The sequence below is a fragment of the Puntigrus tetrazona genome, chromosome 18 (genome assembly GCF_018831695.1).
Source record: "Puntigrus tetrazona isolate hp1 chromosome 18, ASM1883169v1, whole genome shotgun sequence".
Lineage (NCBI taxonomy): Eukaryota > Metazoa > Chordata > Actinopteri > Cypriniformes > Cyprinidae > Puntigrus > Puntigrus tetrazona.
The window spans coordinates 1723343-1736717 of NC_056716.1; the positions used below are offsets into that span (position 1 = coordinate 1723343).

The window sequence follows — 13375 nt, forward strand, 5'->3', positions numbered from 1 at the left end:
CAGATACGGTATCTGTATTGCATTGCTTTTTCTTTCTGTTGTTTTTGTGGCATTATTAAAACAATATTTTAAAAAATCAGCTTCTTTATTTTTTCTCCGCTCCCGCATGAATCAGAATAAATCAGTGTGCCTCTTAATTTTTATTTTTTTATTTTTTTATCTAATCTAAACGTATACATCTTGCATTTGGTATTTAAAAGTTTGATTTCGTGTGCTCGTGTGTTGAATTTGTTATTGCTTAAGAAAGACGCGGGACTCGTACGTCCTCCAGCCCTGCAGGCGGCGGTAAGAGTTTAGTCGTAAACACAGGAAAACGAGCGAGCGAGAGCGCAGATGACTGGAGCGCACCATGGCAACAAGTTTAGCCGAAAACTTCAGCTATCAGCCTTGTAAATGTAAGTGTTTGGGCTTTTTTTAAACACGTATGTGAAATTCGTCTCATGGTCGCCTTAAATAAAAGTCAAAAGAGTTAGCTCTGGCATTAACTTGCGTGTCGAGGCGTTTTGAAACGGTTAGTTGGTTTAGAAAGTATAAATACCTCGAAGTTGGCGACATGCTAAATGCTTCCCACAATATCAGATAACCGTCTTACCACAAAATGAGATACTTTGTGCTGTGAATGGTTTTATTTGAATTTACTTTCTGGCTATAGACTGAAGCCATTTCGGTATTGTTTTGACGTTGAAATTTTAGCCCATCCCATCACAAGAGGGCACTCAAGATCAACGGTCTAATTTGTTTGTGTTTTGTGTGTTTATCAGGTCTAGATATTAGATACACAACTCTCTTGTTGCTGGTGGCTTGTTTTGTATCAGCAACAGTTGGAAAACAAATTGTTCAAGAGGATCATTTAGGCGAACATAACCATGAACATAACGCAAATATGCTCCTTGGCTCTGAGGTATCGTCACAATGGTTCTTAATAACAGTTATTAATCCAGTTTAATTTTACCAACTGACTATCACTGTTTTTTTCAGGACAAAGATGAAATACAGAAACTCAGCCCGTCTGAGCAGCGAAAGAGGCTGGTGGAGATAGTGAAGAAGATTGACACAGACTCTGATAAATACCTGACTCCAGGTCAGTTCTGGGTTAACTGACTCCAATATCTTGCCAGCTTTGTGAATGTTCATCGGCCATTACAGCCTTCAGTGTGATGCGATTCTTCAGGAATCATACTGATATATTGATTTGCTGCTCAAGAAATATTTTCTGTCGCTTCTCTAGAGGAAATCACATTGTGGATACAGAGGGTGTACAGGACGTATGCGCTGGATGATGCTGAGGAACGCTTCCCGGAGTTTGACTCCAACAGTGATGGTCTGGTATCTTGGGACGAATACAATATGGTCTTGCACGGTCATACTGTGGAAGTTGATGTAGATGCTGTTCTTGAAGACCCAGAAAAGGAGTCTATCAGATTTGTATGTTGTGTAATTTATTATAAATTCGTATTGTGGAAAAGCAAAAAAAAAAAAGCAATATTTTTTATTCTTTTATTCAGCTTCATGCAAAAGAAAAAAGACGTTTTGACTTCGCCAATATGGATGGCTCAGCTGGCCTGAACTTAACTGAGTTCCTTGCGTTTACACATCCGTCTGAAGTGGACCACATGGCGGTAAGTATAAAGTAAAGATGCAATAAATTAGAAAATAAACATTCACGTTAACTGTGTGCTTTGTGGTTGCATTTGCCGCAGGATTTTGCCATTGAAGATGTGCTTTCTGAATATGACTTGGATAAAGACGGATTCATCAGCTTGAGTGAATTCATTGGAGATCTCAGAGCGAATGGTATGACTATCTTAGGATGAATACCAGTGATAGTAAAGTATTGTCAGAAAACTAAAAGAAAGAAGAAAACAAAAATTTTGAATTTAAATAATCTTCATTTTTAGATTTGCTAAACGTTACTTTTGGTGGAATTTTTTTTTTCTAACATATGTATTGCGCATTTTGCATTTGTGTGTGGTGTTAACATCTATATATTTCCAGGAATGTGGTAAATTATTATCGGAAACATGTAAGCTTGCTTGTCTGTGTTTAAGAGCAGGAAGAGCCCTCACAGTGGGAGGTTGAAGAAACGGTCCGGTTTAAAGATCTCTATGACCAGGATAAGGACGGAAAGCTCGACAGGGATGAACAGCTCCGCTGGGTCGCTCCTAACAGCTATGGCTCGGCGCGAGAAGAAGTCAGTCATCGTGCCGTTCTTCCACTGATGTATTGTTTACATCTTTAACGTGGTGTTCTAAATATTTTGTTTTCTTGAATGTCGAACAGGCCATTCATCTTATCAGGGAAATGGACCAAGATGGTGATGGAAGGCTCTCAGAAGCAGAGATTTTAAAAAACCAAGACACTTTTATGAACAGTGAAGTGACTGACTACGGCAGACAGCTTCATGTGCCGCACGATGAACTGTAATAGTTGGAACTTTTTATAAATAGTTCTTATGGTGCCTCAAAGAAAGAGTGCTTGAGTTTTAAGTTAATTTTTTTTTTTAGATGGCGTAACTGGTACACTACACAGCCATGCATCTTGATTTGCAAATATGATATGATGAACTCATAATGAGTCCAAAAATAGCAATAAAAACTTTCCACCATGTTATTTTTTTTTTTTTTCCCACAAAATAACAGTAGCTTTACTACACATATCAACAAAAGAGTATTCAGAATGAACTGTTTAACTTGCAGTCTGCAAAAAAATTATAATTATAAATTTATAAAGTTTATAAATTAGCTTTTTTCCATCTTTTTTTCAATCTGTAATTTTATGTCACTTCTTTGGATGTAGTAAAACACCCGAAGATGTAGCAGAAAATATCGGGGATATTTGGAATATGTGCATTTTATTTTATCCCTTAAGGCAATTCTAACTTTGAAATCAGGATTATGCATAAAATAATGTCTTCAGAATCATACATACAAGTGAAAATTGGCTGAGAATTGAGCAAATAGTGGCAGCCTAGCTCAGAGGAAGATAGGAATCACGCATACGCGCTAGTTTATCTTGTGATTAAAGACTTCTTTACCTTTACAATTGCTTGTCGAATGCAAACATGCTATAAAAAGCACATATTTTATGAAAAAGATCACCAAGATATTTGAAATCAGCATCCAAAAATGAGTGAGAAACACTTAGGATTGAGTTTCACTCACCTAATATGATGCAAGGTGGTGTTATCCAGTTTCATTTCACCTGTTGTGAAATATTTTTTTATTTGAATTAAGCTGTTTTAGATGCACTTTTCGTTTGGTCCTCTAAAATCCGTTGCTATCGCACAGAGTAACTGTGCTGCCGCTCGGGAGTCGAAAAATATTCAAATCAACAGGTCTGTGTCATGATCAACTGCTACAACCTCGTTACTTCTGCATGCATGAACAATCAACTCAACACAACTCTGCTTAGATTCCGATGGGGGGTTTTTTGTTGTTGCTCAAAATCTCTTCTAAAACCGACTCTTAATGTTTTCCGAATGTTTTCTGATTGAGATGTTCCATCCCATCTAGTATTCAAATGGCCGCGGAATGCATGCGTATTATCTGCCAGCCCTGTTCTCTGTGGTCAGTGACATATAGGAGAGAGCTTCCTTATCTCAGTCAAACCTGAGCACTCTGGGCGTACTGTGAACAGTGGTTTCCTGCACATGGTATTTTCTGTTCTTTCTTTCATTTTTCTTAATTCCAGTTTGGTTTACTTTCGTGCGCTTGCAACATTCCTAGAAACAGCCTTTGAAATGACACCGTTACAATTCAAAGATTCTTTTTGGGTAAGTACGCGAGTAAGTTATCGACTACAAACTCTTTTGACACATTCGTTTGAATGCTGTTGTCTGTTAGGGCTGACGTCCCTGAGGTTAACAATGCTGCGTATGGTGACATCATATGTGAGCGTAGATTTTTAAACGTGTCTTCCAATAATTTACCAGAATCACAACACCTTTGGACCGCTTATTTAATCTCAGTGTTTTTTTGTGCACTGCCATTCTTGTTCATTTGTATTAGGAATTACTGTTTCTTTAAATAAGAAATTGAGGGCAGTTGAAAGATTTTTAGGAATAGGATTTTGGCCATGGCCTTTTTTTGTTTTTTGGTTTTTTTTAAAAACAAAACTACTTAATTTGAGTGTTTATATTTAGACATCCTCATATTGTGCTATGGTGATGATCTGTGGGCTTCCTGTTAAGCATTTGACTTTGTCCCCCGCTCTGCTCTCATTTCAGCTTTGATCTTGTATTGTCAGAGCATCTATCTACAAAGCAGCTTCTGGGTTGATTTGCCTGTCAAACCATGCAAGCGCTGTTCAGCGTTGAGGGTGCATGTAAAATACATTATATAGTTGGGTTAAAAAAAAAAAGTACTAATATTTTCTTTCTTTTGCAAATGTAAGGTTGTAAAGGTAAACAAAGGAGCATTCCGTGTCATGTTCCATTAATACATGTTAATATTCCGTAGCATTCCATGTCGGTAAGCAACGTAAATGATTAAACTGTTTAACCACCTCCGACAGTACCATATATTATTTTTGCATAAATTCTAGCTTCTTCAAATAAGGCCTAATTTGGATTGATACAGTGCTGAAACAAATGAAAAAAAACTTCCCACAGATTCAGGATTAAAACTGTTACAATAAACAATCCTGTGAATGGAGAAAAATAAGCTAATCCTCATGGTTCCAGGGCCCAGATTTCACAAGTAACATCGGATATGAGACTCTTATCCAGAGGCTATGTGATGGGCGAAGAGCTTGCAAAGATATGGAGGAGCTCTTAAGAATGAGGTAACAATAGAAAATTGCATATTTATATTTATTTCTACAAATGCACCGTTTAGCACTGGTTGAAGGTATCGAGATGTATTGGATTAGATAACAATGCAGCTTTCTTCTCATAGAGCGATGGCAGAGGAACGGTACGGGAAGGAATTGATTACTATTGCACGTAAGACAGGAGGGCAAAGTGAAATTGGGTAAGAAAATATGAAGTATGAATTGGTTTCTGGATTTTTTGCATACAAATAAATGTTTATGAGTCTATTCATTTTATCGGCGTTTATATTGCTTTGGTGTTTGTAGCACTTTGAAGGCATCATTTGACCAGCTAAAAGCCCGTAAGTAACACTTTAAATATATATTCTGCATCTCATAACTGAACCTATACCTTCAAGATCACTGCTGAATATCTTGTTTTATCACTTAGAAATGGAGAACATCGGAAATTTGCACATTCAGCTCTCTGGGATGTTAAGAGAAGAGGTGAAACGCATGGAGCAGTTCAGAGAGCGACAAAAAGAGCAGCGGAAAAAGGTTGAATGTCACGTGATCCTTTAATTGATCTTTATTTGCAGAACGTTAAACATGCATGCTAGCTTTTGTACCGTCCCACTGAAACCGGTGTACCATTGCTTTATTATAAAAGTGCCACCTATCAAGCGCGAGATCTTAAAGGTGTTTACTTTTTACAGTTTGAAGGGGTCATGGAAAAAGTTCAGAAGACCAAAGTGTCATTATATAAGAAAACCATGGAGGTAAGTCTAATTTACTTTCACATATCAGTCACTTCAGTTTTGAAGGCTACCCGGTTCATTCTGTATTTGCCTAATAGAGACTGAAAGCAGAATATCAGGAAGAGGAAGGGTGAAAAGAGAGTGATTTAAATCATCATTGCATACGCTAACCTCTGCGCAGCTAGTGTGCAGGGCAGAGGGGGGATGGGACTGTAAAATGTTGTAACTGTCATCTCAGGAAGTCTCACTTCTCTACTAGAAGTATATTTCCTTCTTGACAGCACACTTTTGTTGGCTTCCACTGACACATCCTCTGTTTTCTTAATATTGGATTTTCTCTCTTCCTCATCGATTTACAATCTCCCGACAACCGACCGTTATGTCGTCAGAAAAACATGCGTTTCCGTTTTTCTTGGTCCACTGAAACAAATTCAGAAAGCAAATTATCGTATGGCATTCTGTTTTGATAAAAGACAGAAAGGGAATGCGATCCATTCAGATCGGGAACTGTGAAGTTATTTGTGTGAATCGAGGTAAGATGATGGTTATGATTACTGAATGACAGGAAGTTAGTCCAAACCTCAAAAGGTATATGCATCATGATCTAAATACAGAAAATACAGGTTTAATAGGACTGTCCCTATAGTATGATATATTTTACAAAGTATATTGTGAGTGTAAAAGAAACTAAAGGGAAGTAAAATTATTATATGTGACCCTGGACCACAAAAGCAGTATAAAGTAGCATTGGTATATTGTACAAGGTTCCTACCGGATTTGGAAAAGTATGAAATTTGATACGTTGTTATGAGCATTTTGGGTTTCTTCTCAACGTTCTTAGCATCGTATTACATAGCCATAAGGACCTTTGCAAAATAAAACTATACAGACTTACATTTGCGCACAAGAAACCATTAAAGTTAGCATACTAATTCACACTGATCCACCTAACATGCCATCAACCCATTTCTCAGCGTGCAACAAATGTGTTAAAGAGACCCAAGTGCTTGATATATTGCGTACTGCACTAATGAAAGCCAAATTTTAAACACTTACAGACCCTTGAAATTGGCAAATTTTTGTCATCAGCCCATTTTATGTCATGGTTTCTGCACCCATCACAGAAGTGTTACATTTTACTTTATGCCTTTATATTAGTGGTACTACATAATAAGAAAAGGCCAATTTTGAGCATGCGGATCTCTGTTAATTTGTGCATTCATGCTCTTATGATGCACAAACTAGAAATTTTAATGCATAAGCATGCAAAACAATCCTGTTTCTCAAGGGCACTGTTGTGAATTTTTATCTTCATTGAAGAAGAGACCGGGAGATTCTTGGTATAGCAGAAGCTTCTTCTGAGAACTCGCTGTGCGTTGCTGCAGTCATCAAGAAGTCTTCAAGAAATCTAACTAAGGCTCCGAGAATAGGAGTCAGCCCAGTAACAGATACGTGTCATTCAAATGCTTAGGTGCTCATACAATCAGCCTAAACAAATGAAAGAGCTTGAGAATAGCATTCATACCTAACTAGGGAAATCTGCCAGATGATCAGGAAATGCAAAAGTCGACTGGGAAAAGTCTGGGCTGCCTGCTCTCAATATACATAACTTTTTCAGGCATTTCGTGGCATTTAGAAAAATGGTTAGATAGCAATAGCAAACAGATTTTTCTTTATCGTCAAAAATAAGTAGGATATTAAATAAAGGTCATGTTCCATGAAGATATTTTGTACATTTTGCATGGTAAATATATCAAAACATTTAGATTTTTTGATAAGCAGTATGCATGGCTAAGAACTTTGTTTAGACAGCTTAAAGGGTGATTTCTCAACCCTTGGATTTTTTTTGCACCATTCTAGATTTAAAAAAAAAACTGATTATATTAAAATGCTAAAATTAAATAGTTAGCTGTAGAAGGAGACCAGCTGGATGAATTATTATGTACTGTAGGTAGTTTTGTTTTCCGTCAGCATTCTGCTGATTCGTATTGGGTGGATGTGTATTTACATTTATATACATGTATTATTTAATTTATTAATGCATTGAGTTGGAGCAGGATGATTGAATATGTGCGTGTTTGAGTGAAGCAAGTTGGGTCAAAAAGTACAAATTTTCCGGTAGATTGCAAAAGACTAATCTCTCACTTTTTCTGTGACTTTTCATGAGATAAGGCAGAGTAGACCGAGGTTAGAATCAGGTTTAAAGATAAGGGGAAGTTTACTGCATAATGATTTAAATTGTTTGTATATACTTGGTTATACTGGTTAATTTGGCCATAATTCAAGTCTAGGTGAGCAGTGGTTTAATAACCCCTCTATCTTCTTGCTTTTCCAAGTCTAAAAGGACATATGAACAGAGGTGTAAAGAGGCTGATGAGGTTGAACTGGCTGCTGAGAAGCTCAACAGTACATCCACAGTCACCCCCAAACAATCTGAAAAGGTAAATGATGGGTTATTACGGGCAGGATTTGTGTCTGTTTTGATTGCCAAATATTACAAAATACAGTAGCTTTCTGTTTGGGGTCATTTATTTATATATTGGCAGAAATAAATACTTTTATTCAGCAAAGGATGCATTAAATGGATCAAATGTGACCATAAAAACATAATGTAACAAAAATTATCCATGTTTTGTTCTTCTGAACCTTTTACAATCATCAAAGAATCAGTTTCTACAAAAACATAAGCAGCACAACTGGTTTTAGAGTTTATAATAACAAGAAATCCTCTGAACGGTCATTTGACACTAAAGAGTAATGACTGCTGAAAATTTAGGAATAAACTCTAGGTATAAAACAGGAAAACAGTTACTTAAAATTGAAATTATATTTTATAATACTACTGTCTTTACTGTATTTTTGATCAAATAAATGCAGCCCTTAGCTTCAAAAAGTCATTTTTTTATTTTTTATTTTTTTTTATTTTTTAGCCCCAAACCTTTGAACAGTACTATGATTCTACATCATTTATGATTTAGTTTTATATTTGAAATAATTTTTGGTAAAAATGCTAGTGATATTGATGCCGTGAGGTCATTCTGTGTCAAAAAAAAAAAGTATTTTAATTTTGGACAAATACACAAATAAGAAAGGACTAAATATTAAATGTCACGCGTGAATATTTAAACACACTGGTTTGTAGAGGGTGGTCAAAATGACAATTTATATACTGAGATTATGGGGAGCGGAAATGATGTTAAGTGTTAGCTATGTAATGTAACCGTATGGGGCCTTAAAAATTAAGATATCGAAAGAAATGTTTGATAAGAACCAAAAGGATATTAGCATTTTGAAGGCATGCTATCTATGCCTTTTATAAATAATCTATATTTCTGTATACTGTCCAGTTTGGCATATAATGCAACAAAGATAGCTACAGTCGACTGATTTGATCATGAGACCTACCAATCTGTGTGTAAAAACAAAATGATTATATTACCTATGATGAAATCTATTTTTTTGCTTTATGCCATAACAGACACAAAACAAAGCAAAACAGTGCAGGGACGCAGCAGCAGATGCAGGTGAGAATAAAAATACGCTTGGTCTTCACGCATAGCAGCATCGGGTTGCAGTGCAATGATTAAAAAAAGCAGTGATGCAAGTACTGTTTAACACGAACGAACTCAAGTAGTTCCCAGCAAGATTTGCAATGCTGCAGATGCTACAAGCTTGTTCCCTTTTCACAGAGAAACAGTACATGTCAAACATAGAGCAGCTGGATAAGGTTCGTCAGGAATGGGAGACCACTCACGAATGCACGTGTGAGGTATAAAAACACGCTCGCCTCTTTATGTTTGCTGGCTTTCGGAAATAGCTCTGTCTCTCCGCTGAAGCTGCGAACCACTCAGAACACACTAAAAATGAACTTCCCTTTTTGTCTCTGTTTTTTGTACCCATATGTACCACAAACCGCAAACACTAAACTTAACTGCAAAAGAGACTGTTTTTGACTTATTGAACAAGAACATATATGACATCAATTCTGATCATGCTAATTGTCACTAACGGTTCGATGAAGGCTAAGGCTAAGTCACCCTTTGCTGTACTTAATAACTTGTGTAGCTCAGCCTGTGTCACCCTCCTGATTTCCTTCAGCATCTTTCCACTAACTCACGGGCCTTTTCATTGCAAGCTGATGTGTTTATGCATAAAAGCATATTTAGAGCATGACGTTAAGCTGAATTCTGTGAATTCCTCCAGGTTTTCCAGCAGCAGGAAGACGATCGCATTAACATTTTGAGAAATGCTATTTGGGTCCATTGTAATCACTTTTCAATGCAATGCGTCAAAGAAGATGAGGTAAAGCTTTTACTAACATTAGCGTTATGTACATAGTGGAAATTCTTGCTTGCTTTCATAATGACTTTTTTTTTTTTTACATCATCTTTTTTTTTTATTTTAGAGAAGTAATCTGTCAGTGTCTGCAGATTCTATCTACAAAATATATATAAAGTATTTTTCTTTTTTTCCATGCCGGAAAATTATTGCACTTACATACACACCGAAAGCATGTTTATCTTAACTAAAACTGAACTAAAATTAAAATTAAAACCATTAAAAAAAACTAAAGCTAGCTGCTAACGTGGCGTTAAATCATAAAATAATAAATAAATAAATAAATAAAATCAGCTAGCTACTGAGGCAACATTTCTTATTTATTTTAGTATAACTTTGATGGACTAAAACAACTAAAAGTAAAGCTGAAATAAAGACAACAGGGACATATTTTACTCTATTCGACTGTGCATAAAAATGATAAGAATAAGTGTATTTTTCTTTATATTAATTATATGAATGTAAGCATCTTGATAAAAAAAAAACGTTAGGCTGTCTTTTAAAGCAATTACATTTTGGTATTAAATGCTTAAAAAAAAAAAAAAAAAAAAAAAGCAGTTTCATTTGTGGTCTCTAACTATGAAATAAAGCACTGGCCCTATTGTAAAATGACTAATAATTTTCGTGCAGTGTTATGAGGAGGTGAGGAAAGTGCTAGAAATGTGTGACATCACGGAAGACATCAACAGTTTCATCAATACGAAAAGCACTGGCACCACTCACGCAGGTCGGTGCATGTCTGCTGTTTCCATCGGGGTTTTATATCAAACTTTATCTGTCAATATTTAACAATCGACATCATGGGCTAGTTCAACAACCAGATCACGCGCTTGATTCAATTCTCTGTCTGTGTCTGTAGCGCCTATTGTGTTTGAAAACTACTATGATAGAGAACCAACAATGGACAGCAATGGCATGGCACGCTTTGGAGGAGGTGTGATGAAGAGGTGTGTTTTCCACTGCCGGGTCTGTGTGTTCATGTACATTTCACATGCTGTTTAGCAGGAGCCGGTTTTAACATGCTTTAAGAAATGTCTTAAAGGTGATATATCACACAAATAGACATGCAGAGTGAGCTGTGATACTCCAATCGTGATTTTTATATGAAAATGCTGCTTTTTTGTTTGTTCTTTTTGAAAGGTTTTCAAATCTCTTGCAAGGCAGCTGTGCTGTTGGCTCTAAGACTAGTAATGAATGTGTTCAGCCATCAGCCCCTCCGTCAGGTAACTGATCATAAAAAATAACACAATCACATCTTTCCTGCTTGCTGTCTTTCCTTTTTCTTTCGTGTATTTTCACCACCACCAGAGGGCACTTCAGCCCACTCTTTAACTTCATTAAATAGTATTTGTTTGTTTTTTTTCTTTTCCAAATATTTTTCCTAACGTAAGCACTTAAAAAATGCATTAGAGTGCTAGTGTTATTTTAGCATTATGTATATACTTTCATAGTGCTTTATGTTATTTTTTATGCTTGACATTACAGCGCTTTACAATAAGCTCCCTTTAGATAATGTTAAAATGAATAAAGAGCGATTCATTTGTTAGCATATTTATCAATATTTAAAGAAATTTGTGCTGTCAAAGGATTATTCTAGATTAATCGCATCCAAATAAGTTTTCTGTTTACGTAATATATGTATACTATATATAGTTATTATGTATATGTAAATACAAACACATGCATTTAAGAAAAATGTTGAGTTTATGTACTGATATAAAATATAATGTGTGTGTGTGTGTGTGTGTGTGTGTGTGCTTGTTACACATAGAAAATACACAAAAGTACATTATAAAAAAAAAAAAAAAAAAACAATTTTGTATGCGATAAATCATTTGATAGCACTAATAAAACTACTGTTTATTGTTAGTTTATGCCAGCTCAGGTCCAGTATTAACAGACACAACTTTTGTCTTTAAATAATATTTGAAAAAAAAAAAAAAAAATATATATATATATATATATATATATATATATATATATATATATATATATATATATATATATATATTTTTTTTTTCACTGTTTAAAGTGTAGTTTATATATATATATATATATATATATATATATATATATATATATATATATATATATATATATATATAAAATACAGAATATATAATATTGTTGATCTATTTTGTTTCTCAGCTGAGATCTCAGATGGAGTGTATGCCTCTATTCCTGGATTTTCACAAGCAACTTCAAACAGTGTTTGCTTTCAAAGCAGCACATACCAGGCTCTGTATGACTATATTGCTCAGGTACAACAGTCTGAAAAAACAAAAACAAAAAAAAAACATGGAAATGATTATAATCACTTTACAATCACGTTACACTTTTCTATTCACTATAGATGCACATACAGAATATTTTAAAGGCCAAATTTAGTCCTCCCTTTACAACTGTAAGAAATTTAGAAATATAAGTCAGTTAACGTTGCCATGTTATCCATTCGTTTTTTCCGTGGCGCTTCACTAAGAACGGAAAATGCTCATACCTTCTTTTTTTTGGGGGGGATGTTGAGGAAATGTTTAATGCAGTGTGATGAGAGACTGTTGTGTGTGCAGGGCGCTGATGAGCTCTCCATCTCTACGGGGGAAATGCTGCTGGTGGTGGAACAGGCAGGAGACGGCTGGTGGACGGTGGAGAGGGACGGTCAGACTGGGCTGGTGCCAGGCTCCTACTTGGCCAAGATATGAGTCAAGAGTCTAGCGCACGCTGGAAAACGCCCTCTATTAGCAGAGTTATTATAAATGTGTCTCGGAGGAGGATTTCTGTTCTCTAAATGCATTTAAGCAATAGCACATCCATGCTGAAAATATGTACGGAACATAGAAACGGGTTAATATCTATATTAAAGACTGGTAATCATGTGTGACTATCATTGTTGTCGAGATAGAGATTTATATTTATTATAAAAATATTTATTGTGAAGGAAAAACTATGTATAGCACAACGGGTAGCCACTACGGACTTGCCATGATTTAGTTCATGCGAAGATGAAGACAATGCACAGATTTTGGTGTACAAAGAGATATTTAAACAGAATTGCAAATTCCTGTTTACTTTTTGGAAAGTTAAGCAATGCGACAAAAGTCGTCTACTATTTTAGATGGTATATTACATAAAATGCTGAACCTAGAGCTCTGTTTGCATTTATCACTTGGTCTGCATAAAATAAAAGCTGTGTAACGATCATTGCATCATGTTGCCGTTGACTCAATGTAAACTGGGATTGGTACGAACACTGGCAGTTGGTTGAGGGAAACTAACCTAGGACAAACATTAAAATTTTAACCAGTGACCTGCTTTTCTTTTTTCTTTTTTTGTTCTCATATATCAAGTTCCCAAAAGGCCAAGGAAACAATCCATAAACTTTTTAAAACATTTCTCAGTCACAGTATTCAACTTTCCATATTTGATTCATCATTAATGTTTAGGAATGACCTTTGAATACAGCCTGAATCATATTACGAAATTATGTATAAATACATATTTTTTTATTTATTTTTTTTTTTGCTGTTAAATTT

The 13375-nt window shown here is 35.5% G+C and overlaps 2 protein-coding genes across 5 annotated transcripts; both read left to right on the top strand.

Annotated features, from left to right (window-relative positions):
* The first annotated feature begins 279 nt into the window (after positions 1–279).
* rcn2 (reticulocalbin 2) lies at positions 280–2605 on the top strand. Its single transcript, XM_043216659.1, has 8 exons — positions 280–395; positions 762–901; positions 979–1081; positions 1229–1425; positions 1506–1619; positions 1701–1794; positions 2049–2191; positions 2281–2605. The coding sequence occupies exons 1-8, from the start codon at positions 350–352 to the stop codon at positions 2422–2424; spliced, it is 981 nt and encodes a 326-aa protein (XP_043072594.1). The 5' UTR covers positions 280–349; the 3' UTR covers positions 2425–2605.
* Positions 2606–2896: 291 nt separating this feature from the next.
* On the top strand, positions 2897–13041 carry pstpip1a (proline-serine-threonine phosphatase interacting protein 1a). Of its 4 annotated transcripts, none has more exons than XM_043216654.1 (15): positions 2897–3772; positions 4682–4782; positions 4896–4970; positions 5077–5111; positions 5201–5307; positions 5466–5528; positions 7844–7948; positions 8986–9031; positions 9197–9276; positions 9711–9809; positions 10476–10572; positions 10705–10792; positions 10986–11068; positions 11994–12106; positions 12413–13041. In XM_043216654.1, the coding sequence occupies exons 1-15, from the start codon at positions 3650–3652 to the stop codon at positions 12542–12544; spliced, it is 1347 nt and encodes a 448-aa protein (XP_043072589.1). In that variant the 5' UTR covers positions 2897–3649; the 3' UTR covers positions 12545–13041. The 4 variants fall into 4 exon arrangements, with proteins under 4 accessions (XP_043072589.1, XP_043072591.1, XP_043072590.1 ...); XM_043216656.1 differs by having other exon boundaries at positions 2897–3652; XM_043216655.1 differs by lacking the exon at positions 9711–9809.
* The last annotated feature ends 334 nt before the right edge of the window (positions 13042–13375 follow it).